The following is a 22407-nucleotide window of genomic DNA, read 5'->3' as shown; positions in this document are numbered from 1 at the left end:
CCTGAGCGCCAGTCCCGTGGATAGACCATCGACTGGCACAGCTCCTCCTGCAGAGAGAATGATTTTTGTCAGACTCACATCTCCTAAAGCCCTGGGAACTTCCAACTGCCTGTCCTCCCTTTGAGGAGATGGACATCTGAGGCGTCCAGGGCAGAGGTGTGTTCTTCTCTGCCCTCCCCTAAGGATGCCTACTGTCACTGCTGGTCTGCTGTGATGTTAAGATATTCTAAAGCCAAGAGGATGCAGCTGGGTGCCCCCAAAGACTGAGATGAGCTGCACATGAAGAACAATCCTTATGCCAAGAAAGCAGGAGCCTTCGTGGAGAAAAAAATCCAACCTTACCAGCTAGTGTCTGGTAGAGGCCAACCTGCGTAGCCTCCTAGTCGTTTGGCTGGGAATTAAGAAAATGTCCACGAATCCACAGGTCAAAGAAGAAATCACAATGGACATTAGAAATTACTTTGAACTGAATTATCATAAAAGCACTGATTATCAAAACTTAAGGAATGCATCTAATGCTGTCCTTTCAAAAGTATTTATAGCCATACAAGCTTATTTTAGAAAAGAAGGATGAAAGATAAATGAACTGAACATCCATTTCAAAAATGAGGGAAAAAAAGCAAATAAAGTACAAGGAAGGACAGAACAAAGTCAGTATTAGATGCTGAGGAAACAGAAAACAACGTGCAATCGAGGGTGAACAAGACCAGAGGAGGTTCTTTGAAAAAGTTAAGTCCCTGGTGAGATTAAGCAGGAAAAACAGACAGAGACAATATAGCAAATGGAAAGGCTGTTACTTTAGATCCTGGGGGCTGTGAAAACGTGTGGAGAATACACTCCCAAAAGCAACTTTATGCCAAATTTTTGAATATTTAAATGAAATAGACAATTTTCTAGCAAATTATAACATCAAAAAATGACACAGAAAAAGGAAAATCTAGATAGTCCTTTAACTGTGAAAAAAAACTGAACTAAAAATTTAAAACTTTCCCACAAGGAAAACTCTATGCCCAGGTGGTTTTAAAGTTGAAGTCTATCAACTGGTTAAGGAAAAATTAACATAAGTCTAATATAAACTTTTTCACAAAACAGAGAGATAGTGAACATATTCCAACTTATTTACGAGGCCAGAATAATCCTGATTCCAAAACCTGACGTGAACATCAAGAGGAAGGAAAATTATAGGCCAGTCTTACCCATAACATAAATGTGATAATTCTCAATAAAATATTAGCAAAAGAATATATCACATATTGAGTTTATTCCAGAAATGCAGGGTTGGTTTAACATTCAAAGACCAATTTAAGCTTCTCATTCTGAACAAAATGAGTGTGTGCATTCCACCCCACTCCTCTCCCTGATTACAGCTGAGAGCCCTGGACACCACACACCAAGCCAGATGAGGAGATTCTGAACAGGGAGGAAAAGCAGGCAGAGAGGCTGGGGATCTTGGGAATCAAAGGATGACCGACAGTGAGTTCCTGGAGTTTTTTCCTTCCTGTATTTCCCAACTTTGGTGCTGGAGCAGCCACAACTCAGAGACACCACTGAGCTAAGACCAGGAACCAAGGCCCAGGAAAAGGGAGACCTGCACGGCTGCTGGTAAAACAGAAGCAGAATTAAAACAGAATCAATGACAATCAGGATTTCATGACATAACACTCAAAATGTACATGACAGAATCCAAAATTACTCATTATATCAACAAGGAAAATCTCACCTTGAATGGAAAAAAACAACAAGATGACAGATTAAAGCGACTCCAACAGGCAATCTGATACACTCTCAAAACAAATGAATATTGGAAGTTTCAGCAAAGGGATAAAAAATACAAAGAAAAACAAAATGGAAATTTCAGAACTGAAACCATAATAAAAATCTCACTGTATGGGCTTGAGAGGAGAATGGAGACAACAGAAGAAAGAACTGGTGAACTTGAAGATATAATAGAAATTCTCCAATCTGAACAATAGAGAAAACAGATTGGAAACAGACAGACAGACAGAGCCTCAGTGACCTGTGGGAGAATAACAAAAGATCTAACACTCTTGCCATTGGAGTCCCAAAAGGGAAAAACAGTGTGGAGCTGAAAAAAATACTTGAAGAAATAATGGTTGAAAACTTCTCAAATTTGGCAAAAGACACACCTTCAGATTCAATGTCAAAAGGATAAGCCAAGGAAATCTATGCACAGACCATCATAATCAGATTTCTGAAACTAAAGACAAACTCTGAAAGCAGGCAGAGAGAAATGATTAACAGGAAATGGACTGCTCATCAGAAATGATCATCTGATTTCTCACCAGAAGAAAATGGTATATTTTAAGTTCTGAAAGCAAAGAACTGTCAACTCATAATTTTATACCAGGGATGAAGGTGAGATAAAGACATCTCAGAAGAAGAAAAACCAAGAGTTTGTCACCAGCAGTCTTGCTGTAAAGGAACTGCTGAAGGAAGTGCTTCAGACAGAAGAACCTGGAATCAAGAGTCATGGAAAGGGGAAGGATACGGGAAAAGAATGGACCATACCTTTCCTCCTGAGTTTTTAAAATTACGTTTGACAGTTGAAAGTAAAAACGAGGATCCTGTCTGATGTGGCTCTCGATGTACAGAGGGGTGGTATTTGCGACAATAAAGGGGGTGATGGGGCCTGACTGGTGGTAAGATCCCCACATTCCACTTGAAATTGCAGTGTTGACACGAGTTGACTGTGGTAAGTAAGGATATTGAAATCCCTAGAGCAAACACTAGAAAAAGTACCCAAAGAGATACACTGAAAAGCTAGATTAAAGTGGAACACTAAAAAATGTTCAAGTAACCCAGTGGAGGCAGGAAAGAGGAAACCGACGGATAGAAAACAAATGTGAAATGGCAGGCTTGGCTCCCAACACAGCAACAATTACAACAAGTGCAAACACTCTAAACCCATCGGCTAAAGTATCACAAGATGGATTTCAAAACTGCCTAGCTACATGCTGCCTACAAGAAATTCACTTCAAATGCAATGATGGAGGTGGGTTAAAAGAAAATGGACGATAAAGATATACATGCAAACACCAATCAGAAGAAAGCAGGACTGGGACTCCCCTGGCGGTCCAGTGGTTAAGACTCTGTGCTTCCAATGCAGGGGGCTAGGGTTCTATCCTTGGTCAGGGAACTAAGATCCCACATGCTGCGCAGCATGGCCAAAAAAAAAGAAAAAAGAAAAAGAAGAAGAAGAAAATTGGACTGGCTGAATTAGCATCAGACAGAAGACTTGAGAGGAAAGAAAATTACCAGGATGAAGAGGAACACCACATAATGATATACAGGTGAAGTCACCAAGAAAACATAAACGTATATACATTGAACAACAAAGCTTCAAAATACATTAAGCAAAAACTGATAGAATCACGACAAAAAAAATACAGATTTGTATTACAATAGGAATAGGAAGAAACCTTCTTAATCTGACAAAAAAATGTAAATATTAAACTTTAAAGTGTTGAAAGTTTTTCTCTGGGATCAGGAAGAAAGCCAGCTATGATCAACATCATACTAGAGATTCCACTCCGGGGAAGTAATACAAGAGAAAAAAAGAAAAGCTATCAGCACTGGAAAAGACAAAAATAAAACGTCCACTATTTGGGACAAGGTGACTAGGTGGGTAGTGTCGTGCCTGCCCCTTCCTTTCCTTCCTGAACAATGGACCCATAAACGATCAGATGGGCGGTGGCAGGAGGTTACCCTCTGTGGGCGATCTGCCTGGGGGCTGGCGGCCCAGCAGGCGACGGTGTCAGGGTGGAGGGCAGCCTGGTTTGGCTGTCAGAGCCTGGGAGGGCCTGGGTACAAGGGTGGGGCCTCCATGTGGGGAAAGGCCTCCATGCTAGGGACGCTGCTCACACCCAGGAACTGGATAGAAGTAATGTACTGAGGAGGTCGGGAGCCAGGCTTCTCGTTGTCAGAAAAGGAAGTTAAGAGTAATGAAAGTGGAGACTAGAACAAGCCTGTGATCCTGGACCAACCACAGAGGAACAGACTGACGGATAAGTTTGTCTTAAATTAAGACCTTCCGATGCCTCAGGAGATGGATCCAAAAAAACATTGCTAAGATTTATGGCAGGGTGTTCTGCCTATGTTTTCTTCTAGGACTTTTATGATTTCTGGTCTCACATTTAGGTCTCTAATCCATTTTGAGTTTATTGCTGTATACGGTGTTAGGGAGTGTTCTAATTTCATTCTTTTACATGTAGCCGTCCAGTTTTCCCAGCACCACTTATTGAAGAGGCTGTCCTTTCTCCATTGTATATTCTTGCCTCCTTGGTCATAGAATGAAATTTTGCCATTTGCAACAACATGGATGGAGGGCATTATGCTAAGTGAAAGAAGTCAGACAGAAAAAGACAAATACTGTATAACACTTATACGTAGAATCTAAAAAATACAACAAACTAGTGAATATAACAAAAAAAGAAACAGATACAGAGAACAAACTAGTAGTTACCAGTGGGGAGAGGGAAGGGGGAAGGGGCAAGATAGGGGCGGGGGATTAAGAAGTACAAACTATTATGTATAAAATAAATAAGATTCAAGGATATATTGTACAGGAGATGGCCAACTGTGCTGTGTCAGCAAGAACCAGAGCAACGGCTCTCATGACTGCTATTGGGAGAGGAAATGGTGTGAATAGTCTGGAGACAGTCTGACCATCAACCAAAACATACTGCAGCTCAAAAGAAGCCAGACAAGAGTACACACGTGTAATTCCACTTATATGAAAACTCAGCCACAGGGTGAGGAGTCAGGACAGTGGCTGGCTCAGGAGGACAAGGGGCTCCTGGGATGGCACGTTTGTAACAGCTCCTCGGGCTGTGTTACTAGACAGTCAGTGGACAGAGCACACGACACGACACAAGGATTCTCACCGGTGGTGTCTGTGGAGGCCAGGACACTGGGTTGAAAGCCAGCACAGGACAAGGTCGTCTTCGAAGGATCTAACACATCTTCTAGTTGTTCCTCCAATGTTTTCAATTTATGCTTTAGAGTTCGCATTTCTGCTTCAAGGGCCAGAACATAATCTTCCAAAAAACCCAGTAAACACACAGGCACATACGTTTACACTCTCACCCTTTATCTACCACCCTCGCCCTCCCCTGCCCGACCCTCATGACTGTCCCATGCTGTCTGTGTGATAGCCTCCCCTCCAGAGACCAGCTCGCCATGCTCTCCGAGGGAACCCCACGGTCAGGAGCAAACACTCACCCTCCTTGACGCACTGACACAACCATCTCACCCTGAGTGCAGCCATCTCAGGCGCTGCCCCTCCACTCACCACCCCTCGAGACCCTGCTCCAAATAGCATGGGGCTGGGCTACGTTTGGGGCTTGGATGCTCCCCTGAGGAAGGGTCTGCTCCTCTAGCCCCACCTGCCCACTCCAGGAGAGCACAACGCCAACCGAGCCCCTGGTCCAAGTCTGGCTCTGGTTTTTAAGTGTGTCAAGTGTGTATCCTTCATTTTTTCCTCCACTTACGAATAAAAAGTTTTTATTGTATATAAAATATTTGACTTAAGACCCTTCCCTTGGAGGAAAAGCAGCTGCCATACTTTGAAGTAATCTATCAAAGGGCATGTTCACTTGTAGGACTCAAGTGAAGCCTATTGTGGACCCAGTAGAGATGGCTCCTCATCCTCCCTCTCTCCCTCTCCCCCTCGCTCACCAGGTACAGCTGAATCAGCGGCTGCCTTTGGGTCAGGCTGGTTTGTTTGTGAGGTCTCCCCTCCTAACTGGGCAGAAGGAAGAATCTGATCACTTAGAGTTTCCATTTCTTTCCTCATTTGTGCAATAACATTTCGCAAGCTTGTGTTCTGCTCTTGTAGCTGCTGGATCACAGTAGATGGAAAACTTTTACTTATTTCTTCTTCTTGATGCCTTACAAGCATCTGTCAAATACGGAAAAAAAAAAAGAAAGAAAAGAAAATGGTTACAGCCAAGGACCAATGATTCCCTTGTGCACTGAGGCCGGCTGCATCTGCGTCCACCTGCCCCCTGTCCCTGCTCCCCGTCATCTGTCCTGGAGGTGGGTAATGTTGACAGAAGTATGAAAAAACCTTTTCTTCTGTGTTTCGTAAAGACAAGACCACTATTTTTCAAAGATAACTTTTATTGAGAAATTTGGGGACCCTTCCTTTTTAGTCAGAAGCCCATCATTCACCCATTAAAGTGGCAGTTATAAAAAAGACGATAACAAGTGTTGCTGAGGCTGTGGAGAAAATGGAATCCTTGTGCACTGTAAAAGGTAAAGGTATGCAGTGGCTTGTAAATGTAAAATGGTGCAGCTGCTGTGGAAAACAGTCTGGCTGTTCCTCAACAAAGTATACACAGAGCTATTATACAACCCAGCAATTCCACTCCTAGGTATAGACCTACGAGAACTGAAAACATACATACACACAGAAACCTGTACACATGTTTGGAGCAGCATTATTCATAGTAGCCAAAATGGAAATACTCAAATGTCTACCAACAGATGATGGATAAGCAAAGGGTAACACTGTGAAACATTACTCAGCCAGAAAAAGGAACAATGTTCTGACACATGCTACAACATGGAAGGACCATGAAGATATCATGCTAAGTGGCAGTCAAGGACTTTAAAGCAGTTCCCGTAAATATACTCCAGGATTTAAAGAAAAACATGAACATAAAAAGAGAAATGGAAGATATCAAAAAAGAACCAAATAGCATCTACAGAGATGGAAAATATACTGTCTGAAGGAAAAATTCACTGGCTAGGATGGGATTAAGAGCAGATCAGACACTACAGGAGAAAAGATGAGGGAACATAAACACAGAGCAGTTGAAAGTATTCAAACTCAAGCACAGAGTGGAAGAGGCCAAAAAGAACAAATAACAACAGAGCTCTAGTGACCACGGAATAATGTGAAGCAGACACTCACTAACCCAGATCATTGAGGGGGACAGAAAAGGATTCAGAACTTGTTGGCAAAAAAATTTCCAATTTGATGAAAACATAAGTCCACAGATCCAAGAAGTTCAAGAAACCTGAAGCAAGATAAACACACAAAAAGTCACACCAAACAGCACATCATGGTCAAATTGCTAAAAAAACAATGATAAAGAAAACCTCTTAAAAGCGACCAGAGGAAAAAAAAGACATATTATGTTCCTGCAGAAGAACAAATACAAGAAACTGACAACTTCTCATGAGAACCAATGAAATCTAGAAGACAATGGAACTATATGCAGAAAGAAAAAAAAACCTGTCACTCTGAGTAAAAATCTCCTTTGAGGGCTTCCCTGGTGGCACAGTGGTTGAGAGTTCGCCTGCCGATGCAGGGGACACGGGTTCGTGCCCCGGTCCGGGAAGATCCCACATGCCGCGGAGCAGCTAGGCCCGTGAGCCATGGCCGCTGAGCCTGCGTGTCCAGAGCCTGTGCTCAGCAACGGGAGAGGCCACAACAGTGAGAGGCCCGCGTAACGCAAAAAAAAAAAAAAAAAAAAATCTCCTTTGAAAATGATGGCAAGAGAGACTTCTGCCTTTGACCATGAGGGATTTGCTGCTACAGGACTTGCCCTCTGGCTGTAAACAACTAGAAAACCAGACAAATTCTATGAAACCACTGTCTTCAGACACTGCCTGTACAGAACTGGGTGCCAGAGAGGAGGGAACAGAGGAAGGGAGCCTGTGGTTTGCCTAGTTCTCTGTGTCTGGGCCCAGCACAACCCAGCCCTCTGCGGATGTTTGCTTGCAGAAAGCACCAGGCTCCTCTCCTCCATGGCTGCCCCATCAGCACACTAACCTCCAAACAGGCAGGAAGGAAGGTCCTGCCCTAGGAAGCAGCACATGCTCATTCCCCACTCAAGGCCCAGGTCCCATCCTGAGACTTTCTGACTTTCCAACTGGTTGCTGGATCCTGCTTACCAGCAAAGCAAACCAGCTGGGCTCGCGAGGACCTTTGACCAGTCCTGCTGAGAAAGAACAAGACTACGTGAACACAACGTGAGCTTCTAACAAGTTCAGAGATGCACAAACATGCCCATGCAGCATTACAAGAATCTGTGCAAATGATCCCAATGGCCATTAGTGAGAGAATGATGAAGTAAACCATGGCATGGTCATACAATAAAGTACAAAACCATTTAAGTTGCATTTTTAAAGAATTTTATTTTTTATTTATTCTTTCTGGCTGCGTTGGGTCTTTGCTGCTGCATGCAGGCTTCCTATAGTTGTGGCGAGTGGCGGCTACTCTTTGTCGTGGTGTGTGGGCTTCTCATTGCAGTGGCTTCTCTTGTTGTAGAGCATGAGCTCTAGGGTTGTGGGCTTCAGTAGCTGCAGCACGTGGGCTCAGTAGTTGCAGCACACAGGCCCTAGAGCACGCGGGCTTCAGAAGCTGTGGTGCGTGGGCTCTAAGCGTGCAGGCTTCAGTAGTTGTGGTGCGTGGGCTCAGTAGTTGCAGCTCACGACTCTAGAATGCAGGTTCAGTAGTTGTGGCGCACAGGCTTAGCTGCTGCGTGACATGTGGGATCTTCCCGGATCAGGGCTCAAACCCATGTCCCCTGCATTGGCAGACAGATTCTTAACTACTGCACCACCAGGGAAGTCCTGCATTTTTAAAGAATTTTAATGATGTGAGAAATATTTATGGAAACTTTAAAAAAGAATTAATGTTATATAGCATGACCTGAGCTATATGAACCCAGTATGGGCATAGGAACATACATGAGATATGGAGATACAGGTGGCTGGAAGGAAATACACTAAAACATCTGAGCGTCGTTTTCTTCTCTGTTCCAAGCGATGCCGGCTCACATCTGCAGAGCTCACATCCACCCGCAGTGGGCCAAGCCTTCCCAGGGGTACCCCTCACACAGATGAGGAAACAGAGACGTGAGCTCTCGGGGTCCACCTGACCACACACAGCCACATGCTGATGACAGACACGCACATGGCCTCCACGGGTTTGACCCGGCCACGACACTCAGCCCTGGCATTGAGCAAGCACATGACACACGCTGTCACCAACTTCCCACTAAGGCACCACGGGGGACCCAAGAGGTTCGGCCAAGGAGGAGTTGAGCTGGGGTGAACCTTGGGCCCACTTGACTCCAGAGAACACTGTGCTGAACTAAAATTGTAAAATTTCTGCAGTGGCCACATATTACTTTTACTTTCAGAATGAAGCTATTTCTTCTGTTACTCACAGTTCCCAGCTTTTCAAGCCACCACTGGCTCCGCTATGCACCTGCTCTGTCTCCTTCCAGCCACTGCTCTGGCCCCACTGCTCCTGCTGCAAACACCCGACCTCCCTCTCTGTGCCCACTGGGACATTTCCCACCTTCTAAGTGGCAGAGCCTCAGGCTGCTCCCACTCAGGCAGACAGCAGTGTGGTCGGGGCCGTGAGTGTGCAGCTGGCTGGTGCTCCTCACGTTCTCCCTCTGCCACCTGTGGGGCAGGGACCACTCCTCTCAGGTCCTCAGCTTCCTTGTCCTGAACAACAGGATCCACCTCAAAGCCGCAGTGCAGCCCAGTTGCAAGGCGAATCCTGTCCCTGCGGTCGTGGCTGCGTCTCTGCTCTGGTAGTGCCTGCCCGACAGTGGTGCCTTGGTCTCCGTGGGGTGATCACCATGGCTCTGCTGAGGCTCCGTGCTCGGAACTTGTACCAAGTGAGGGAGAAGATGTGGCCAAAGCCTAGAGCTGGTTCCATCTGAACAGTGGAATCTGTGATGGGCTCATCACTCCCCAGGAAGCACAGTGTCTTGCTCCCTGGAGGCCTCTATTTCTGACTTCAGTGTATGACAGATTCCCTCACTGCTCCTACCTTAGTGTTTGCCAAGGGCTCACCCCTGCAGAACTCAGCACCAACTGCTGCCCGCCCACACCTGCCGCTTTACCAGGTGGTCACATCCTTAACCTGTTCCCAGGATTAAGGCCCTCTGGGGGGAGCACAGGTGTTTTGCTATTATCTGCAGGATTCAAAAAACTTCATTCCATTGGGTCAGCCAGGAACTTGTGCAGCATTCTGCCCCACCCTGGGTCCTGGCTTGGAAGCCACATCTCTGTCAAGACCGCCACGCCAGCTCACATTCGCAGGTGCCTGGGATGCTGCTCTGCCGCGCCTCACTTGCCTTGTCTCTGGGGTCCCATGGCTGGGCCCCTCCGTACAGGACAAAGGTGTGCATCTCCCCACTTAGCACGGGATGGGCGGGGCACTTGTTTCTGACCCCTAGACCATTTCTAAAGCCCCTGTTTACTTAACAAGGCAACCAGCCATGAGAGGCCTCCCTGACCAGCCGAGCTGGTGCTTGGAGACAAATGTCTTCTTTTAATTGCCAGCCTGGGGGGGAAATACAACAAAGAAAAATTGGGGTGGGGGCTCATTGATAAAAAAAAGGCATTTGTTTTCTCTATGTGTCCTAGGGAAGGCACCCATGCAGAGACCACCTGCTGTGAGCCCCCAGGACCACAGGTGACTCTGGAGGCTGGGGTCGGCCGCACCTCTCCTCCTGGGAACACCGGTGCTCCCAAACCTGACCACTGGCTGATGGTGAATCTCCCCAAGGGCTTGTTAACAGATTTGCCTTTCAGAGCTCAACCCCTAATGCACCGGGCCTAGTAGGTCCTGCTGGGACTCAGAGGGGTGTGTTTCGGAAGCTCCTGAGGTTTCTGAGGGTGGCCAGATTGGAGGCTGCGCAGTCACCTGTGCAGAGAGGACAGTCACTGCCCACATAGCATGGCTGGCAGGAGCCCACCTCCACCAGGTGAACGCTAGGTCAACCCAGCACCAACTGCAAGGGCCAGCCACAGAGGTCGCAGTGAGGCCCCAGGGCCACCTTCCACCCGCAGTGAGCACGAATCCTCCCAGCAAGGACACATGAGCTACAACCTGCACTCCCGACAGTCTGGCTGAGCGCACATAGGCACAAGCAGGGTAGGGTGGACACCTGGAGACGCAGCTTGTGCCACATCCATCCTCCCTCTGCAGGTGGACAGCTGGACAGGTGGCAAGAGGCCAGCACCCCTGGAAACATCCTTAGGATTTCAGTGGCCCCATTATCCTGGACGACCGGGTAAGTGACTTTCCACAAATGGACAAAGATCAGACTACTGAAACAATGGGCCATTGAACCAGGAAGGTCATGTCTGAGACAGGCTCGGGCTAAGCTCTGCTGGTGCAGCTCTGGAAGGCACTTCTCCTTGTGGGTTGCCCAGATTTCCTAGCAGCCCGGTGACAGGGCTTCCCTCTGGAGCCCTGGATGGACGGGGGACAAGGCAAGAGGCAAGGCAAGACATGGGCTGTGTTCACTGTAATGCCAAAGTCTAGGCATGCGCCAAGGGTCCCCCTCAGTGGAAGCAAATGCCCTCTCTGCAACTCAGTCAAATCCTGCCACTTCTGGCTTCAGGTTTTACTGGTGCTAGTCCTTGGCACCCCTCAGCCCGCAGACGCAAGGCTCCGCTCTCTGCCTCTGTCGTCACGTGGTCTTCCTCCTGTGTCCGTCTTCACGTGTGTTCTTTTCTAAGGACACCAGTCCTATTGGGTTAGGCCCACCCTGCTCCCATGTGATGTCATCTTAACTAAGTCCATTCATAAAGACTCTATTTCCAAGGAAGGTCCCATCCTGAGGCACTGAGACCAGAACATGTCTTTTGGGGCCACCATTCAACCCGCAGGCATCCCATAGTCAGTATCAGGCTCTGGTCAGTGCAAAGCAGTAAGGAAGTCCGTGCTTTATGAGAGGGACGGCCATCGTCGCATGTTGCATGGCTTACTCACCACGTGTGAAGAAGTGTGTTTTGGGATAAAGCTTCAACCTCTTGGTTCTTTGTGTTACTGTCTGCCACGATGCAATATCTGAATTTGGGGTTTTTTGATATTTCAGATGCTGAAGATACAAAGATTGAGTGTAGACTCCCATTAACTGGTTGAGGCTCAGCCTCACCCTTGTTTGTGCAAACAGTCATTTTAAAAGAAATAGGGCTGAAAAGACCTGCCTCCAGTGCTGGTTCTATTTGGCATATTTTCCCTCTAGCTGGGGGAGTGGGTGTCTCCAAGAGGCTTGGGAGGAAGAGCCGTGGGGAGGCTCAGCAGGGGGTGGCCCCTCACCTGCGCCTCCTCCTCAGGGTGGAGCCCGCGTGTCCGCAGCGCCTGCACAGCCTGGTCTCTCTCTCGGGTCATGGCCTTCAGCACCACCTCCTGGCCACACAGCACCCGCTCTGTCTCCTGCAGCTTGGCAGCAACCTGGGGAAAACACAGACTCAGTTCATCCTGGGAGGATTACAAGGAAGCAGTGCCACCTTCAGGGTCCAGACCAGCTCCCCATCCTGCTGAGAAGCAGACGGCAGACACTCGGGTGAGAAACCCCAGGAAATACGTGGCCATCAGAGCCGGCAGAGCACAGCAAGCGCTGATCCAGCTCCAGAGGCAGCTGCACCGGCCGTTAGAGAAAGGCTATGGGCAGGGACTCATCTTATCACTTTAAGTCCTGTTGTTATAAATCAAACTGCTCAGTGAGGCTGAGTGTTTTCAAACGCAAAGGATAACTTGGTGAGGGCCCGCGCCGGGCTCCAGGCACCTCAGTGGACGTTCCCAGCCCTTCCTTCTGCAGAAAGAAGTCGGACAGCCCTGGGGAGCAGAGACCTGGTCTCTGGCCGCGGTCAGGCCCTGAATCAAGTCCTCAGCCCGCCGGTACTGCTCCCGCTCGACACCCTCGCAGCGGCGCTGCCAGTCCAGCTCCAGCTGCACCTTGTCACGCTCCAGGCTCTGCTCCCTCTCTACTGCCAGAGACAGCTGCTGTTTGTACCTGCGGGGGTGAAAACCACCAGCTTGAACGTTTTCCTGAGGTCCCTTTGGGCTGTGACGTAGCTGGGGTGGGAGGCACCCCTCCTGGGCCCCCAGGCCGGCCGTGTTCACGGGCTTGGCTTACACCTTCGCACAGGCCCAGGTTCAGAGAGGAGCAGGCGGCCGGGTCTCCCGATACCGAGAAACCCAGCACTGTGGGAGAGGAGGTCAAACTCAGTAAGAGGAGACAGAAGGAAAGCCAGCAAACTCAGACAAACGAGACAATGGCTGCACTAGAGAAACGCGAGAGGGTTCACGGCAGAGCAGACAGAGCTGGAGAGTCAACAGTGCGCTGAAAGGCCAAACAGAACTCAGAAGCCCAGCGTCCATCTACCAGGGGGTTGGGAGAAATCAGAATGGAAGGAGGACATAACCACAGAAATAGGAGGAAATCCACCATGGCTGGAGAGGGATGTGCGCCTTCTGCCTGAAAGCTTCCGAGTGCTGGACAGGAGGGGCTTCAGACGCCATGGGGAAGGTACAGACCGCCGGCTGGGATGGAAGAACAGTGCATGGGGGCGTGAACCGGACCTGCACGAGGTTTCTCGTCAGCCACACAGAGCAACGCAGGGTGAAGATCGCTGGAAGGCCTCTCCCCCGGTGGGCAGGGCTGTGACCGGGGCGGGATGGTAACACCTTCTACAGGGGACACCGAGTAAGGCTCCGTCCTGCCCACTGCAGGGAGATTCTCCTGCTGGCTGTGCTGAGAGGACCACGTGGCCGGGACAACCCCGGCTGACAGCCGGCAAGGAAACAGAGACATCAGACCCACAGCCGCTGGAACTGACCTCCGCCGACAACCTAGATGAGCTGGTAAGGGGAGCCCGAGCCTCAGAAGAGAGGGCAGCCCGGCCGACACCTTGATTCCAGCCGAGTGAGACCCACTTACTTGGGGGACCTGGCTGCCACAGAAACAGACCCTCAACAGAGGTGATGTAATTAGCAGAAAAATACTTTAAAACAGCTACTGTAAATATGTTCAGAGATTAAAGGCAACCACACACACAATGAGGAGAGAAATGAAAAGTGAAATGTCTGAAATAAAAAACCCACCAGCCTTCCTGGCAGATGAGACCTTGTTGGGAAAGCCTTAGAGGCTATCAAAAGAACATCAAATTAAAGCAAAGGAAACAGAAGAAAGACAATAATAAGGATAAGAGCAGGTATCAGTGAAACTGAAAACAGAAAAACAATTGAGAAAAATCAATGAAACCAAACGCTGGCTCTTTGGAAACATGTGTAGAATGGATAAATCTCTAGCTAGACTGATGGAGAAAAAAAGAGACAATACAAGTCACCAGTATAAAGAAGGAGAGAGGACACTGCTACAGATTTTACACATATTAGAGGGACAATAAAGAAATACTATAAACAATTTTATGCCAATAAAGTCAACAATTAGATGAAATGGACAAACTCATTGAAAGATACAAATTACCAAAAGCGACACACACACACAAAATAGAAAACCTGAATATCCAAATCAATATCCAAAGAAACCAGACACAAAAGACTACAAACAGTAGGATTCCACGCAGATGAAATTCCAGATCAAGAGAAACCCACAGTGACAGAAAGCATCCCGGCAGGTGCCAAAGTGTGAGGGGACTTCGGGCAATGGAAGGGTTTTATATCCTGACTGTAGTAGTGGTTATACTGCATATTTATGTACATATTTATCGAGATTCATCAATTGTACAGTTAAAATTGGTACATGTATTATATTTCAATGATTTCTCAAGAAAGAGAATATTATCTTTAGCCAAGTGCTCATTCCACTGATAGGAAAAGACACTAACAGTCAGACAAAAGACCTCAGAGGTGATTCCTGACACAGGACCGAATGGCACACACACCTTTATAGCCCTGGTGCAGACCGAGAACCGCGCTCTGTGGGAAAGGCCTCCTCTGACCACCCACCCCGCCGCCCCATCCTCATCCCTTTCCCCCACGACATGGTACCTTCCAATGTCCTGCTGGCATCTGGCCAGCTGTGCCTTCAGCTTCAACTCTTCTTCCTGCAGCGACTGAACCTGAAGGTCTTTGGAGATCATCTCCTTGGAATGTTGAGCAATCTGGGCATCCCAGCCGGATCTTAGAGCTGATGCATCTTCCCGAAGTCTAAACAAAGAAGGGAAGCTACGTGAATGTGGGCGTGGTTCTCACTCGAGCTCTCTTTTACAACAAATACACACACACACATGCACGCAGCCCTCAAAGGAAATGCTACAGATCAGGGTCTCTTTCACACTCATCAGGGCAGAGACTTCCTTGCCTAGATTAAGAAATGGTCCTACCCAAGAAGAAATATACACCCATCCCTCCCACCAACCCAAGCATTGACTAACACCTGCAGAATGCCAAGGCCACGCCAGGTGCGCGGGGAAATGTGTGCCAGGGCATGTCTCTCGGAGCCAATGGTTTTGAACCAGTGCCATCTGACTCACCTGGGCACCCCTTGCCATGACCGGCACAGCCCTTCCACATAGAGACATTCAACACATATCTCTAAATTGAACAGCAAGATAAGGTTCTACAGAAACCCTTTACATTCCTTGGTAGAATCACCAAAAATGTGATAAATCTCCCAAGAAGAAAAACTTTAGGAAAAACACCTAAAGATATTGACTAGAGTAGCCATGATATTAACCACACAAAGCTCTCAGGGTGGTCACCCTATTTGCAGCCCTGGCCTGTTTCCCTCCTAATCTGCACTCAGCATGCTATGGGGTAAATGCTGTGAGCACTGACTGGCCACTGCCCAGAGCCACAGGCCCACAGGTGGGCCACGGAGTGTGGTGCAGAGGTGGATGAGCCGTGGGAAGGCAAATGGCTGTCAGCCGATAAGGCCTTGGATCAAAGTCCCGAGTGCCGCTGCCCTGAGCCTCAGACAAAGCTCCATCCAAACATGGGCAGAGATGGGAAGGAGAAGGGAGCAGGTTCCCTCGTGGGAAGCTTCTTTAAACATTTCAGCTTAAACAGGTCTAAACGCCAAGGCTGGTGTGCTGGGTTTTTTTTTTTAATAATTAAAAAAATATATTTATTTTTATTTATTTGGTTGCGCCAGGTCTTAGTTGCGGCTCATGGGCTCCTTAGTTGTGGCACGTGAACTCTTAGTTGGGGCGTGCATGTGGGATCTAGTTCCCTGACCAGGGATTGAACCTGGGCCCCCTGCACTGGGAGCACAGTCTTAGCTACTGAGCCACCAGAGAAGTCCCTGCTGTGCTGGTTACCCTGGCCTGTTAGGAACCGGGCCGCACAGCAGGTGGTGAGTGGCGGGGAAGCCAGCAAAGCTTCGTCTGCCGCTCCCCATCGCTTGCATTACCGCCTGAACCATCCTGCCTGTGACCCCCAGGCCCGAGTCCCTGCCTGAGGAGCCCTGTGCTCTCCATTCTCTCGGGCACCCCAGCGCCCTAGCAACGCCTGGCACAGACATGCGGTGGCAGGGTGGGGCTCTCTGCTCACAGGCCGACCCCGCTGCAGCAGGCAGGGGATGGCTTGCGGTCGAGCCAGGATTATTATCATTCTGAGTAGCAGAGTTCTCTTTTCACAAAAGACTGCAGCGAAACCCATTTGGGAAAACGCTTTAAAGACCAAGGTGGGAATGAAGAAGGGGAATGACTATGGGAAAATGTACAAAACCTCACAGCCCAGAAGAAAGCCATGCTGCTCAGTAAAGCATCAGGATTCTTCAGCTCTATTGTTAACTTAGGAAAATGCGCCCTCTTTGAACCTGCCTGGAAACATCATGTAATAAAAGTGTCACGTCTTCAAAGGATTAAGACATTTCAAGTATGAAATTTCCAGCATTAGTCTTCGCTATGGGAAAAGGTCATTTTTCTTTTTTGTTTTTTTTTGGTCATTTTTCTTAATAAAATTTTTTTAAAGTTTTTTAAAAAATTTATTTATTTTAATGTATTTCTTATTTTTGGCTGTGTTGGGTCTTCATTGCTGCGTGTGGGCTTTCTCTAGTTGTGGCGAGCGGGGGCTACTCTTCATTGCAGTGTGCAGGCTTCTCATTGCAGTGGCTTCTCTTGTTGCGGAGCGTGTGGGCTTCAGTAGATGCAGCACATGGGCTCAGTAGTTGTGGCTCACGGGCTTAGTTGCCCCTTGGCATGTGGGATCTTCCCAGACCAGGGCTCGAACCCGTGTCCCCTGCATTGGCAGGCGGATTCTTAACCACTGCGCCACCAGGGAAGCCCACATAATTTAAACAAATTACTTCTAGCACAATATGTCCAGAGTCATACTGACTCTTACCTAAAATAAAATAGCTCGTCCTAATATCACAAGGGGCCACAAAAAGTTGGAAACTGCAGAACTTGTCCAGCTAAGACACAGTGCTGGTGTCAGAATGGGGGCTGGAGCTGCTCCCCTCCGGGTCTGCCCAGCGCCCTCTCTCTGGGGCGGCACCTGTTCTGCTCCCATGTAGTTGTCGGGGTGAGAAAGTAGCAGGTGGGGGCCCAGGAACCCGTGACAAAGCTGGCCCCCACCCCAGGCACCGACCTGGAGCCAAGTCCACGCGGGGAAGTGTGTGCGGGCGGGCTGGTTGCTCACAGCATCCGGGCTTCACCCTGGCTGTGCCCCACTAGACACTTAGCCCTGGAGCCTTGAATGCCCCATGTCTGACGTGACAGAGGGAAACGAAAGGCTCTCCTCCGATCTGTGTGTCGCTGGAAGACGAAAGGACACGAGATGCCTGGCCTGCCCTGGAATTCCAAAGCACTCCTTCCCCTCGACCTACTCATTGGCAACTCTGCTCCGAGGCCGAAGGACATCGGCCGGGAGGTGCTTTGTAACTGGACCTTATCTGATTTTCCGGGTGGGAAAGGGGTGCAGCTGGCGGCCCTGGGAAGTCGACGGCCCAGGCCTCACACAGCAAGCAGGACATCCATTCTGAGCTTCCCAATAGAGTCCCTGATCTGATCCCTCGTGATTCCATGTGTGTTGGGCTTCCCCAACTATAAGAGAAGGTGCTGGAGCTCGAGAACCATATTTTTAATTCTAACGAATTCCCACGAGATGATCTGCACACAGCAGGGGCTTTGCATGTGTCCATGAATGGGACCCTGGTTCCTGCTCCACTTGGCCAAGACCAAGCCAGCACAAGCAGGCCTGTGTTCTGGAGAGCAAAGAGCTCGCCCTCACTGAGTCCTGGCCTCTGACCAGCATTTGGACCAGCGCTGTCCAGCACTGGGCCATGGGCCACATGGGGCTCCCAGGCATGTGGCCAATCTGAATTGAGATGTGCCTTCAAAACTTAGCACCAAAAAATGCAAGATATCTCAATAATATTTTTTTCAGGCAAGTTTAGTCATCCTTCTTCATTAATAACTTTATATTGATTACTTATTAATGATATGCAACAAGATGGCACTTTGGTTAAAGTAAGTCCCCTACATATGAACCTTCAAGTTGTGAAGTTTCAAAGATGTGAATGTGGAGCTTACTAATGAAGACCTGATGGAATTGGAGACCCAGAGAAAGGACGAAGAGAGACACGAAGATGAAGAAGTAACTGAAGAACTGAAGAGATTCACGACGCAGGAAATGGCAAGGGATTTTCTTTATCTGAGGAGGCACTGTTAGTATTTGAGGCCCAGGACCCAAACGCAGAATGGTATACGAAGGTTGCAGCAGCCGTTCAGAATGCAATCCAGTGCTACTGTGTCATCTATGATGAGAAAATAAGAGCTACTACCCAGACATCACTGGATCATTTCTTTAAGAGGGTAGATAGAATTGAATCCAGCAAGGAACCAGAACCTGTGCCATTAAGGTCAGGTGTGGATGAAATTGCAGCTTGCCCTCCGTCTCCAATTGCTGATGATCCTTCAGCTCTACCACCTCCCACCTCATCTCCCTCCTCCAGTCAGTAACTCTTCTTGCCTATTCACTTGATGCCAGCCCCTGTATGCCAGCTGTTGTACTGTACTACTGTACTTTTCAAGGTACTGGGCTGTAAGATTAAAAATGTTTTATTTTTTGTGTTTGCTTGTTTTTTATGTATTATATGTATGAAAAGTTATTATAAACCCGTTACAGTACAATACTATATAGCCTATTGTGTTAGTTGGGTACCTAGGCTAACTTTGTTGAACTCATGAACAAATTGGACTTAGGAACGTGTACTCGGAATGGAACTCATCCATATGTAGGGGACTTACTGTATACTGGGTTAGATATAATGTTATTGGAGTTAATTTCTTTTTTTTTCTTTTTCTTTCTTAAAATATTTATTTATTTATTTGGCTGTGCCGGGTCTTAGCTGTAGCATGCGGGATCTTTTTAGTTGCAGCACGCAGGATCTTTAGTTGCATCATGTGAACTCTTAGTTGCAGTATGTGGGATCTAGTTCCCTGACCAGGAATTGAACCCGATCATTGGGAGGGTGGAATCTCAACCACTGGACCACCAGGGAAGTCCCCTGGACTTAATTTCACCTATTTCTTTTTGCATCTTACCTCTGGGTACTAGGAGGTTAAAGTGCCATGTGGCCCCATCATATTCCATGTGATAGGTTATATACCTGCACAGACACACACGGTTCTCACAACACTGTCTCAGGTCATCATTTCTCTACTCCGCCATCCACAAACCAATGGTCTCAGGAAAACTATCATAAATAGGCCCAAAGAGACAGCAAGCTCACAGTATGGGCCGTTTTGCTGCTGATTTGTAAAGAGTATGTCTGGGTATGAAAAGACACTGATACAGACACTAAGACTTCTCCTGGGAACCCAATGATGCTGCTTGTCATGGCCACTTGACTGGTCCCACGGAAGAACAGGAAGGGACGCAAGGGTGGACATGACAAGAGGTGAGAGCAGAGGAAGGAGGCCTGCCCGCAGGAAGCTCTGTGCACCCGGATATTGGGATCTGAGTCGCCATCTGTGAGAAGGGCCCAGGGAGAGCCTGTCCAAATGGAGGAGTGGCTGGGGAAACACACGCCCATCAGACTGAGCTGCCTCACCCCTCCAGCTACTGCTGCCTGCGTTTAACAGATCAAACAATAAAACGTGTGATTCTAAGGAAGCTGTCCTGAATAAACTTTAACTTCCTGGTATTTTATAGTTTAAGAGCCATTTTCCCCGTAAGTAGAAATATAACTTGGCAGGGAATTCTCTGTAAAAAAAAGAGACAGAAATATTTTCCAAACAAAGGAGAAAAGCCAGTTGCTAAACAGTAGGCTCTACAAATGACTTATTTGTCTTAATTGTCTTCTGTAAACACAGCTTCTCTAAAGATCACTTCCTTACTGGCCGCCAAAAGGCTGAGTTCAATTATGACTCCAGTTACAGTGGTCCTTTGCAGACACCAGGCACAGTGGGACAGAATGGCTTACATGTCATGGCCTGGTTACGATGCCGAAAAAGAAAACTGGGTTTAAAAAGAAACTAGTTGGGGCTTCCCTGGTGGCTCAGTGGTTGAGAGTCCGCCTGCCGATGCAGGGGACACGGGTTCACACCCCGGTCCGGGAAGATCCCACATGTCGCAGAGCGGCTGGGCCCGTGAGCCACGGCCGCTGAGCCTGCATGTCCAGAGCCTGTGCTCCGCAAGGGGAGAGGCCACAACAGTGAGAGGCCCGCGTACCGCAAAAAGAAAAAAAAAAAAGAAAAAGAAACTAGTTGGGAATTCCCTGCAGTCCAGTGGTTAGGACTCTGTGCTTTCACTGCCGAGGGCCTGGGTTCAATCTCTGGTTGGGGAACTGATTCTGCAAGCTGCACAGTGCGGCCAAAAAAATAAAAAATAATTGTAAAGAATGGTTTTTGATTTAAAAAAAATAAAAAGAAACTAGTTTATGGAGAAATTGGAACCTTTGTGAAAAATGGTGCATCCACTGTGGAAAACAGTTTGGCAGTTCCCCAGAAAGTTAAACATAGAGTTACCATATGATCTACAACTCCACTTCTGCGTACATACCCAACAGAACTGAGAAGAGACTTGAGCAGATATTTGCTCACCCACAGTCATAGTAGCACTAGTCACAGCAGCCAAAAGGTGGAAACGACCAAAATGGCCATCAGCAGATGAACTGATAAACAAAATGTAGTTCTACACAAACAATGCAACGTTATTCAGCCTTAAAAAGGAAGGAAATTCTGACACCCGCTACAACATGGATGAACCCTGAAGCCATCACACTGAGTGGAATAAGCCAGTCACAGAAGGACAGACACTGTAGGATTCCACTCATGTGAGGTCCTTAGGATAGTCAAATTCACAGAGACAGAAGCTAGGATGGTGGGTGCCAGGGACTGGGAAAGGGGGATGGGGAGTTACTGTTTAATGGGCAGTTTTAGTTTTACAGAGAAAAGAGTTCTGGAGACGAATGGGGTGATGGTTGCACAACTGTGAATGTACTTAATGCCACTGAACTTAAAAATGGCTAAGATGGTAAATTTTATGCTACGTGTATTTACCACAAATAAATAAATGCATACATTCATACATACATCCACACATACTAACCACATACTTCCCAATAAAAGAAAATGAAAAAAGAGAATGGTTAAAAACAGTGACAGGGGGGCTTCCCTGGTGGTGCAGTGGTTAAGAATCCGCCTGTCAATGCAGGGGACATGGGTTCGAGCCCTGGTATGCGAAGATCCCACATGCCACGGAGCAACTAAGCCCGTGTGCCACAACTACTGAGCCTGCGCTCTAGAGCCCACGAGCCACAACTACTGAGCCTGCAAGCCAACACTACTGAAGCCCGCGCGCCCTAGAGCCCGTGCTCTGCAACAAGAGAAGCCACTGCAATGAGAAGCCTGAGCACCGCAACGAAGAGTAGCCCCCGCTTGCCACAACTAGAGAAAGACTGCGCGCAGCAACAAAGACCCAACGCAGCCATAAATAGATAAATAAAATTAAAACAACAACAACAACAACAGTGACGGGAGCTGCAGGAGTGACTCCCAACAGCCTGTGCCCACTTCCCTTCATCTGCAACAGGTTAACTAGGCAGCCAGGCCCTCAGTCGCAGCTCACTTGTCAATGGTGGCATCCTTCTCCTTGGTGGTGTCCACCTGCCTCCACTCAGCCCTGCGGAGCTGCACCTCGAGGTTCTCGCAGTGCACCTGCAGCTCCAGGGCCCTGGCCTCTACCGCCTGCAGCTGCTCCACATGGGCGCTCTTCGCTGCCATCAGCACCGTGTCCCTCTCCCTGGCCAGACGGTCCAGCTCCTCATGCCTGAAACACAGTGAGGTCCCCAATGGCTCACATAGGCCCTGCTCAGGACCCCTGAGCCTAGAACCTTCCTCATTCTGCAGGAGTGCTGCACGCGTGCCCTCCTGAAGGGCCCTTCTGCCCGCTTCTCTCTTCTCCTCACTCCTCACACGAAAACACTGACTGAGAGATTCTCAGACGCCGGGCCCCGGCCCTCCCGAGCTCACAGTCCATGGGAGAAAGACCCCAGAACATGTGCTTCAGTGAAGGGCCACCAGCAGAACCCGTACCGACTCGGGAAGCAGAAGGCAGGTGTAAACTGCCCTCGCCTCGCAGCTACCCCATTTGCTGGGCTGCTTTCGACCCGGAATCTGAGGCTTCCCAGAACTGGGGGCCGCGGG

The 22407-nt window shown here is 48.3% G+C and overlaps 1 protein-coding gene across 1 annotated transcript in view; it reads right to left on the bottom strand.

The window, feature by feature from the left end:
• The window catches only part of CCDC57 (coiled-coil domain containing 57), a gene marked incomplete at its 3' end in the record, with an annotated part of 91379 nt that overhangs the window by 55880 nt on the left and 13092 nt on the right, over positions 1–22407 (bottom strand). The window contains exons 6-11 of the mRNA XM_079724793.1: positions 21830–22030; positions 14801–14959; positions 12638–12800; positions 12104–12238; positions 5698–5920; positions 4888–5057 (exon numbers count right to left, since the gene is read on the bottom strand). Coding sequence (XP_079580919.1) covers positions 4888–5057; positions 5698–5920; positions 12104–12238; positions 12638–12800; positions 14801–14959; positions 21830–22030 — 1051 coding nt within the window. The remainder of the gene's footprint in view (positions 1–4887; positions 5058–5697; positions 5921–12103; positions 12239–12637; positions 12801–14800; positions 14960–21829; positions 22031–22407) is intronic.

Source organism: Hyperoodon ampullatus (genome assembly GCF_949752795.1).
Source record: "Hyperoodon ampullatus genome assembly, chromosome: 19".
Classification (NCBI taxonomy): domain Eukaryota; kingdom Metazoa; phylum Chordata; class Mammalia; order Artiodactyla; family Ziphiidae; genus Hyperoodon; species Hyperoodon ampullatus.
The sequence above is the reverse complement of the archived record's forward strand: the minus strand, read 5'-3'. Positions and strand labels throughout refer to the sequence as shown.